The sequence below is a fragment of the Crocuta crocuta genome, unplaced genomic scaffold (genome assembly GCF_008692635.1).
Source record: "Crocuta crocuta isolate KB4526 unplaced genomic scaffold, BGI_CrCroc_1.0 scaffold508, whole genome shotgun sequence".
In the NCBI taxonomy this organism is placed as follows: Eukaryota; Metazoa; Chordata; class Mammalia; order Carnivora; family Hyaenidae; genus Crocuta; species Crocuta crocuta.
The window spans coordinates 19,418-29,991 of NW_027530364.1; the positions used below are offsets into that span (position 1 = coordinate 19,418).

Here is a 10,574-nt window from a genome sequence, read left to right on the forward strand (position 1 = left end):
TCAGTCTATTTTGAATCTTGGTTATAGCATTTTTTATTTCAGCCTGACTAGTTTCTAGTTCTCTGCAGAAAAGGAGTATCTAGTGTGTTCTATGTTTTTCTCATGCCCAGCTAGTATCCTTATAATTGTTGCTTTAAATTCTAGTTCAGGCATCTTACTTATATCTGTATATAAGTAAGGGATTAAATCCCTGGCCATTACTTCTACTTCCTGTTCTTTCTTGTTAGATGAATTCCTCTGTCTTGTCATTTTGTCTAGAAAATGAAAAAAAAGCTAGATCCTAAGTGTGTTTTGGTCTGCTTGTTAAAAGAAGTTAGATCCAAAAAATAAAAGTAAAAAATATATATATACATATATATTTACATTTAAACTAAAATTAAAAAATTAAAAATGTGGAAATTAAAAAAAGTAAAAATAAGAAAATAAAAATAAAAAAGAAGATAGATCTTATTTCCCTTAGATCTGATGCTTTGCAGCACTTTATCATCAGTAGACTTGGTGCTTTGAGGGCTTTGTGCCAGTCTCCCGGGAGGGCCTGTTGTGCTGATTCTCAGGAAGAGAATCTACTTGCCTTAGTAGAGATGCACCTGCAGGATGAAAGTGGTCAGGGCTCTGTGTTAGNCCTATATGTGCAAACATATGGTATCTGTCTTTCTCTGCCTGACTTATTTCACTCAGCATAACACCCTCAAGTTCCATCCATGTTGCTACAAATGGCCATAATACTTTTATACTAGTGTAATGACAGTGTGTTGATTGGTTCTCTTGAGACAGGCATGACAGTGTTTCAGAGATTGACAGACTGTGCTGACAGAGCATGGAGATCAAGTTTTTCTCAGATTAGTCGTCTTACTTGAAATTCTCACCCATTTTTCCCATTTCATAAAACATCTTTATCTCTTCAATCAACCTTCAAAGAAAATTTAACTTGGGGTATAGTGTTTCACATAATCAAGGATTTGGGCATTTATTTATATTTTATTTAAAACAAGATATAAATATTTGGTCTTTAATTTTAAACCTAAATGAGAACCAAATTATATTTCCTGTTGGTTAAGAATTTGGAAATATGGTTAAAGTTAGATATGTTTTGAAATCTGGGTTTATAAAATCCAACTTGTGAACAACTCTTCTACAAGTAGATTAGTAATCTTGAATTAAATTGCCAAGAATGAAGCAGTTAATAATATACCTTACAGACAAAGAGCAAACAAACTTTATTTTTCTAAAGAAACTACTATTTCTTTATCTTATGTAACCATAGCTCTGTGGTGTGCAGTTAGTATCAGGTGCTGTGAGTAAAGATACACTAGTGTTATTAGAGGTAGACATGCATTCTTCAACAAATAATGTGTTTGTCTTAGAAAGCATCGTTGCCTCTAAGAGGATCAGAGGCGTTTGAATATTGTGATTTCTTCATTTTTCCAAATATAAGACGAAATTTTAACTAGAAGTTTATCCTTCCAACTTTAAGATAACTCACTTTTATACTCTCTGATTTATATGATGTGTAGATTAACATTTTTGGTCTGTGCTACAAAGCGAAAGAGATAACAAATCAAATTCTAATTACTATTAGGTTCCTGAAAACTTGGGGTTATTATCAAAATTCACCTCCAGTGGGAAAAATTAAAATATAAAACACATTTTCTTCATGAATAGATATTTATTAATGCTCTCCATTCTTATTAAAATAAAAGCTTGGCACTAATAGGATGAAGTAACAGGTTTTAAATCTTTTTTAAAAATTTTATTTTGATTCCAGTATAGTTAACATACAGTGTTATATTAGTTTCAGGTGTACCATATACAGATTCAACCATTCCGTACATCATCTAGTGCTTATGGTGAAAGTGCACTCCTTAATCCCCATTACCTACTTTACCCATACTTTCACCCATATCCCCTCTGGTACCCATCAGTTTGATCTCTAGAACGAAGAGTCTGTTTCTTAGTTCCTCATGCACTCTTTATTTTCTTTGCTTGTTTGTTTTGTCTTAAATTCCTTATATGAGTGAAATCATATGATATTTGTCTTTCCATGACTTATACTGCATAACACTATACTCTCTAGCTCCATCCATGTTGTTGCAAATGGCAGGATTTCTTGTTATGGCTGAATAGTATTCCATGGAATGTATGTGTATTTATATACACATGTGTATTGTGTACATATATATTCTGTTATATATATGTATATATATAGATATCTATATACACACATGTATATAGATATATAGATATATAGATATCTCACATCTTCTTTATACAGGCATCTATCCAGGGACACTTGGGCCACTTCCATAATTTGAGTATTGTAAGCAATGCTGCTATAAGCATAGAAGTGCATGTATGATATACAATTAGTGTTTTGTATTTTGGGAGTAAATACTCAGTAGTGTGATTACTGTATCATAGGGTAATTCTAGTTCTAACTTTTTGAGGAACTGCCATACTGTTCTCCACAGTGGTTGTACCAGTTTGCATTCCCACCAACATTGTCAGGAAATTCCTTTTCCTCCACATCCTTGCCAAAAGTTGTTGTTTCTTGTGTTTTTTAAATTTTCTTTATTTTAACCATACTGATAAGTATGAAGAGATACTTACTGTAGTTTGATTTGCATTTCCCTCATGATAAGTGATGTTGAGCATCTTTCCATGTTTCTGTTGGCCATCTCTATATATTCTTTGGAGAATATCTGTTCATGTCTTCTGCCCATTTTATATTGGATTATTTGTTTTGTTAGTGTTGAGTTTTTATTTATTTATTTATTTATTTAAATGTTTTATTTATTTCTGAGAGAGAGAGAGAGATAGCGAGAGCACGGGAGGGTCAGAGAGACAGGGAGGTACAGAATCTGAAACAGGATCCAGGCTCTGAGCTAGCTGTCAGCACAGAGCCCGATGCTGGGCTCGAACCCACGAACCGCGAGATCATGACCTGAGCTGAAGTCAGAGACTTAACTGACTGAGCCACCCAGGCGCCTCTAGTGTTTATTTTTTAAAGTTCTTTATATATTTTGGATAGTAACTCTTTATTGGTTATAATTTTCACAAAATATCTTCTCCCATTCAGCAGGATGCCTTTTAGTTTGTTGATTGTTTATTTTGCTGTGCAGAAGCTTTTTATTTTAATGTAGTCCCAATAGTTAATCTTTGCTTTTCCCTCCCTTGTCTTGGAAGACATATCTTTAAAAAATGTTGCTACAGCCGATATCAGAAACATTACTCCCTGTGCTCTCTTCCAGGATTTTTATGGTTTCAATGTTCACATTTAGGTCTTTAATGCATTTTAAATTTGTTTTTGTGTATGATGTAAAAAAGTGGTCCAGTTTCATTCTTTTGCAAGCAGCTAACTAGTTTTTCCAACATCATTTGTTGAAGAGACTGTCTTTCCCATTGGATGTTATTTCCAGCTTTCTCAAAGTTGAATTGAGCATATAATTGTGGGTTTATTTCTGGGATTGCTATTCTGTTCTATTTATCTATGTGTTTATTTTTGTGTCAGTACCATACAGTTTTGATTACAACAACACTGAAGTCCGTAATTGTGATACCTCCAGCTTTTCTTTTCTTTTGCAAGATTGCTTTGGCTATTTGAGGTCCTTTATGGTTTCAAAGAAATTTTAGTATTATGTTATAATTTGTTCCAGTCCTTAAAAACTGCTGTTGGCATTTTGATAGGGTTTGCATTGTTTTTTTTCTCAAGCTTTTATTTAACTTCCAGTTAGTTAACATACTGTGCAATATAAGTTTCACGTGTAGAATTTAATGATTCCACACTTACATAAAACACTCAGTGCTCTTCACAACAAATGTCCTCCTTGATCCCCATCACCTGTTTAACTGATTCCCCCACTCTCCTCCCCTCTGGCTCTCTGTAGTTAAGAGCCTGTTTCTTGTTTTCCTCCTTTTTTTTTGTTTTCCATTATATGTTCGTTTGTTTTGTTTCTTAAATTCTACATAGGGATTGCATTAAATCTTTAGATTGCTTTGTGTAGTGTAGATTGTTAACAATGTTAACAATAATTGTTCTTTTAATACATAATAATGGAATATTTTTCCATGTCTTTGTGTCATCTTGAATTTCTTTCATCAATATTTTATAGTTTTCAGAGTACAGTTTGTTCACTTCTGGTTAATTTTATTCCTAGGTATCTTATTATGTTTGTTGCAGTTGTAAATTGGATTATTTTCCTAATTTCTCTCTGCTGCTTCATTATTAGTGTCTAGAAATGCAACCAAATTCTTTACACTGATTTTGTATCTTGTGACTTCACTGAATTCATGTATCAGTTGTAATGGTTTTTCTGTGGTCTTGAGTTTTCTATATATAGTATCGTATCATTAGCAAACAGTGAAAGTGTCACTCCTTCCTTGCCAATTTGGATGTCTTTTACTTCTCTTGACTGATTGCTGTGGCTAGGACTTCCAGTACTATATTGAATAAAAGTGGGGTGAAGAGACATTCTTGTCTTGTCCCTGACATTAGGGTGAAAGCTCTCAGATTTTTCCTCATTTAGTATGACATATACTGTTGGTTTTTCTTATATGGTATTCTTTATGTTCAGGTATGTTTTCTCTAAAACTAATTTTTTGAGGACTTTTATCATGAGTGGATGTTGTAATATTTCAAAACATTTTTTGTATTTATTGACATTATCATATATTTTTTAAATAGTTTATTGTCAACTTGGCTTCCATATAACACCCAGTGCTCATCCCCACAAGTGCCCTCCTCCATGCCCATCACCCCTCTTCCCCTCCCCCACCCCATCTGCCCTCAGTTTGTTCTCAGCATTCAAGAGTCTCTCCTGGTTTGCCTCCCTCCCTCTCCCCCACTATTTTTCCCCTTCTCTCTCCCCCACTATTTTTACCCATGGTCCTTCGTTAAGTTCCTCCTAATCCTCCTATACGTGCAAACATATGGTATTTGTCCTTCTCTGCCTGATTTATTTCGCTCAGCATAACACCCTCAAGTTCCATCCATGTTGTGACACATGGTCAGATTTCATTCTTTCTCAATGGAATTTACCCAAGAGATACAGGAGTGCTCATTCATAGGGGCACATGTACCCCAATGTTCATAGCAGCACTCTCAACAATAGCCAAAACATGGAAAGAGCCTAAGTATCCATCAACGGATGAATGGATCAAGAAGATGTGGTTTATCTATACAATGGAATACTACGTGGCAATGAGAAGGAATGAAATCTGGCCATGTCTAGCAACATAGATGGAAGTAAAGGGTGTTATGCTGAGCGAAATAAGTCAGGCAGAGAAGGACAGATTCCATATGTTTCCACCTATAGGTGGATTAGGAGAAGCTTAATGGAGGACCATGGGGGAGGAGAAGGAAGAAATAGTTGGGGAGAGGGAGGAAGGCAAACCATGAGAGACTCATTTGCTGAGAACAAACTGAGAGCTGATGGTTTGGGGGGATAGGAGAAGAGGGGTGATGGGCATGGAGGAAGGCCCTTGTGGGGATGAGCACTGGTTGTTATATGTAAGCCAACTTGACAATAAACTATTAAAAAAATTGTAACATCTTAGAACAATACAGTCCAATAGAACTTCATGCAATAATGTGAATTTTCTGTACCTATGCTGTTCAATGAAGTAACCACTGGTCACATATGGGTATGAAACTTAAAATGTGGCTAGTGAGATAGAGGAACTGATATATAGAGTTTATGTAATTTTAATTAATTAAAATTATATTAAAATATTTGTGGTTAATATTTGCCATATTGGAAAGAANCATTATACTGGGTTACATTTGTGTGTTTGTGTGTGTGTGTGTCTGTGTGTGTGCAAAGATTTATAAATTCTCCATGCAGTAAGAATCTTAAGGTCCTCTTCTGATCTTTTCTTCACAACCTCAGGTATCTTTTCATCTTACTCATTTCTGTCAAAACGCTACAAATAACTGGAAAGGACTGCCCTTGAGAGCCAATCAGCAGTACCTACTTAATCATTTAGCAACATAACTACTTATCTTTGTAGGGCTCACGTCATTATAGTTAAGGGAAGAAATTAAATTTTTTTTTGATAAATTGGACTTTATAAAAATTAGGACATTTGTGTATTTAAAAGACTTGTTCAGAATATGAAATTCTTAATGTGGTTATAAACAGCCCTTAAGAGAGGTCATGCACATTAAATATTTTACAATTTTATATTAATTGCACTTCCTGTTTGGAAGTTTAAGAGGTAGTCAGAAACAAANCTGTTCCAAGCTATATTTTCCAGACTGACATTTTAACGTTTGATTTTCAGTCCATTGTGCTTGCTCATTAAAAAATAACAAAGATAATTAAAAGTATTGTGTTGTTAATTTCCGATGACATTTCATTTTTAGCACTTGTTTCTATAGGAAAAAAATGGAAATTCCGTGTATTTTTACACAGTTTTATTCATATCAGACTTTGTGTATTTTCTCCCTCTATCAAAGGTTTTAGCTATACTTTTAGATGTATGTTCTTGTCTTGGATGAATATTTCAAACTTGATTGTTACTTTTGGAGTAACATTTGGAATAACCATGGTTAATTCACTTATAAGTTCATTCACCATGTGAAACACTGACAAATTTTTATACTTTTTCCTTTTGAAGACTTTAATAATTTACATAAGTAAGTTGCATTTATTGCTGTAAAATACTATAAGCTGAAAAACTCTCAGAACAACTTATAGCACAACTCTCTAATTTTACAAATGCATGGAGATATTAAGCAACTTGCTTGTGGTCACAATACTAGTTATAAACAGACTTGGGACTTAGAATTTAAGTTATCTGGCACCTATTTCTGAGCTGATCCTATGTCATGTGACTTTGATAATTTGAAAACTGATGTTATTATATAACAAGTTAAAATATGTTCCATTGTATGTTTTCTAGGATCAAAGTATGTTTGGGCTTGATGTCATTGAAACACCAGAAGGAGACAAGATGCCACAGCTGATTGTTCAAAAGGAGTTAGATAGGGAAGAGAAGGATACATATGTAATGAAAGTAAAGGTTGAAGATGGTGGCTTTCCTCAAAGATCCAGTACTGCTATTTTGCAAATAAGTGTTGTTGACACAAATGACAACCACCCAGTCTTCATGGAGGATGAGATTGAAGTCAATATGCCAGAAAATGCTCCTGTAGGTACTCCAGTGGCACAACTCCATGCCACAGATGCTGACATAGGTGAAAATGCCAAGATTCACTTCTTTTTCAGCAATCTAGTCTCCAACATCGCCAAGAGGCTATTTCACCTCAACACCACCACCGGACTTATCACAATCAAAGAGCCACTGGATAGAGAAGAATCACCAAACCATAAGTTACAGGTTTTGGCAAGTGATGGTGGATTGATGCCAGCAAGAGCAATGGTTTTAGTAAATGTTACAGATGTAAATGACAATGTCCCATCAATTGACATAAGATATATCATTAATCCAATCAATGGCACTGTGATTCTTTCAGAAAATGCTCCACTCAACACCAAAATTGCTCTCATAACTGTGACAGATAAAGATGCTGACCATAATGGCAGGGTGACATGCTTCACAGACCATGAAGTCCCTTTCAGATTAAGGCCAGTATTCAGTAATCAGTTCCTCCTGGAGACTGCTGCATATCTTGACTATGAGTCCACAAGAGAATATGTCATTAAATTGCTAGCTGCAGATGCTGGCAAACCTCCTCTGAATCAATCATCCATGCTCCTTGTCAAGGTCAAAGATGAAAATGACAATGCTCCAGTTTTTACCCAGTCTTTTGTAAGTCTTTCTGTTCCTGAGAATAACTATCCTGGGACCAAGTTGACAAAAATAAGTGCAATGGATGCAGACAGTGGGCACAATGCTGAGATAAATTATCTGCTAGGTGTTGATGCTCCATCTGAATTCAACCTGGATCATCGTACAGGCATTCTAACTGCAGTGAAGAAATTGGATAGAGAAAAACAAGAAAAATATTTCTTCACAGTTCTGGCAAAAGATAATGGAATACCATCCTTAATGACCAATGCCACAGTCTTAGTGAAAATTCTTGATCAGAATGACAACAGTCCAATTTTTACTCACAATGAGTACAACTTCTATGTCTCAGAAAACCTTCCAAGACATGGCACAGTAGGACTAATCACTGTAACTGATCCTGATTATGGAGAAAATTCTGCAGTCACTCTCTCCATTTTAGATGTGAATGATGACTTCACCATTGATCCACAGACTGGTGTTATCCGACCAAATATTTCATTTGACAGAGAAAAGCAAGAATCTTATACTTTCTATGTAAAGGCTGAGGACGGTGGTAAGGTATCACATTCTTCAACAGCCAAAGTAACAATAAATGTGGTTGATGTCAACGACAACAAACCAGTTTTTGTTGTCCCTTCTTCCAACAACTCCTATGAATTGGTTCTGCCATCCACTAATCCAGGCACAGTGGTCTTCACAGTACTTGCGGTTGACAATGACACTGGCATGAATGCAGAGCTTCGTTACAACATTGTAGGAGGAAACACAAAAGGTCTATTTATAATTGACCAAACAACAGGCAACATCACACTGAAGGAGAAGTGTTTTGTTACAGACCTTGGTTTACACAGACTGGTAATCAAAGCTAAGGACTTAGGACAACCTGATTCTCTCTTTAATGTTGTAATTGTTAATCTATTTGTGAATGAGTCAGTGACCAATGCTACACTGATACGTGAACTGGTGCACAAAACCATTGAAACACCAGTGACCCCAAATATTGAGACAACTGATGCATCCTCACCAACCAGTGACTATGTCAAGATCATGGTTGCTATTATTGCTGGCACCATAACTGTCATCATTGTTATTTTCATTACTGCTGTAGTAAGATGCCGCCAATCACCACACCTTAAGGCTGCTCAGAAAAACAAGCAGAATTCTGAATGGGTTACTCCAAACCCAGAAAACAGGCAGATGATAATGATGATGATGAAGAAGAGGAGGAAGAAGAGAAAGAAGAAGAAGAAGCATGCTCCTAAGAAATTGCTGCTTAACTTTGTCACTATTGAAGAAACTAAGGCAAATGATGCTGTCAGTGATGGAAACAGTGTCACACTAGACCTTCCCATTGAGCTGGAAGAACAAACCATGAGCAAGTACAACTGGGGAATTATACCTACTACCTTCAAGCCTGACATCCCTGATTTGGCCCAGCACTACAAATCTACCTCTCCACAGCCTGCCTTCCAAATCCAGCCTGAATCTCCCCTGAGTTTGAAGCACCACATCATCCAGGAACTTCCTCTTGATAACACTTTTGTGACTTGCGATTCCATCTCCAAGTGTTCCTCCAGCAGTTCTAATACTTACAGGGTTTCTGAATGCAACTATTCAGTGACAACTTTAAAGACTCCTGAGTCTATACACACAAGGCCGGTAGGTAATCCAAGTTTCTAACTAACCTTTCTAACTTTATTTCATTTTTAAAAATTATTTTCAGTTGAAGTAGAATCTATTGATTCCAAAAATCAAAATGATCTTATTTGCAGAAGTATCCAAATAGATCTGGGGTTTCATTTTATGTTTGGTAGAAAATCAGGATAAAATGACTCCTGATAGTAATGAAATGGGGGCAGAATGATGATTATAAAGAGGCAATATTGCTTGCAGATAGAAGTATGACACTTCATGCTAGAGAATATACTGGAAAGATTCTAAAATAAAGGATCCTGGCACTGTCTCCTTTACTGTTTTGTGTATGAGGATCAACAATCAGGACTAGACTCATCACAGTAAAGCTTTTTAGAATTGGATAAGAAGGTCTTAATACTTAATGGTGTTGGGAATCCTAGCTTCACTTGGGAAAATCTGTCTCCTCAAGATAACAAAATAGCATCAATATATCCTCCCTATTCACTATGCTCCCAAACTCCCACAACGAAAAGAGGATGCTATTTTTAGATTAGAAACAAAACACTATTTTATTTCATAAAATCTTTATTTACACAATGTAACAAGAATGGGATTGCAAAAATTAAGGTGTGCTACTCATTCTCATCTTTACCAGAAAATGAAATATATGTGAGATCTTTATTTAGGATATCCATTTAAGTATTTGCATATTTGTGCAAGGTATTGAAAACANAGGCGCCCCATTCAGGAGACAGTCTTAAAAGAAAATACTTTTGGAAAATGAAATATGTCTGCTTTCTTTAATGGGCCTGAAGGAAAGTATTGGCATATTAAGACAGTGGTGTATATATAATAATTGGAGTATGTATAATAATTTAAAACCCAATAAACTTAAGAAAACAAGAGCTTATACAGTGAGTTTTATCTGTATTCTGTGGGAAATGAATACTAATTTACCTAAAAATTTATAAGTAAATTAAATGATTTAAGTATAGTTACTTTCTTATTAAAATTAAGCAATGGANTATAAAATAAGACTATCAGAATTCAAAATAACAAAAATAATAATAATTCACCATAATTTAGGAAATGGTTTTAAGAGTCGAAGACTTTTAAGAATATGTATAGCTAAATTATACAATACCATTAATCTTTCTTTAACACACAGTGAAGGTAAGATATTAATC

General features: G+C 35.1%; 1 protein-coding gene across 1 annotated transcript in view; it reads left to right on the forward strand.

The window, feature by feature from the left end:
* The window catches only part of LOC144233286 (protocadherin-11 X-linked), a 27,737-nt gene that overhangs the window by 14,494 nt on the left and 2,669 nt on the right, over positions 1-10,574 (forward strand). Inside the window, exon 2 of the mRNA XM_077766110.1 lies at positions 6,901-9,411. Within this exon, the coding sequence (XP_077622236.1) occupies positions 6,901-9,411 (2,511 nt within the window). The remainder of the gene's footprint in view (positions 1-6,900; positions 9,412-10,574) is intronic.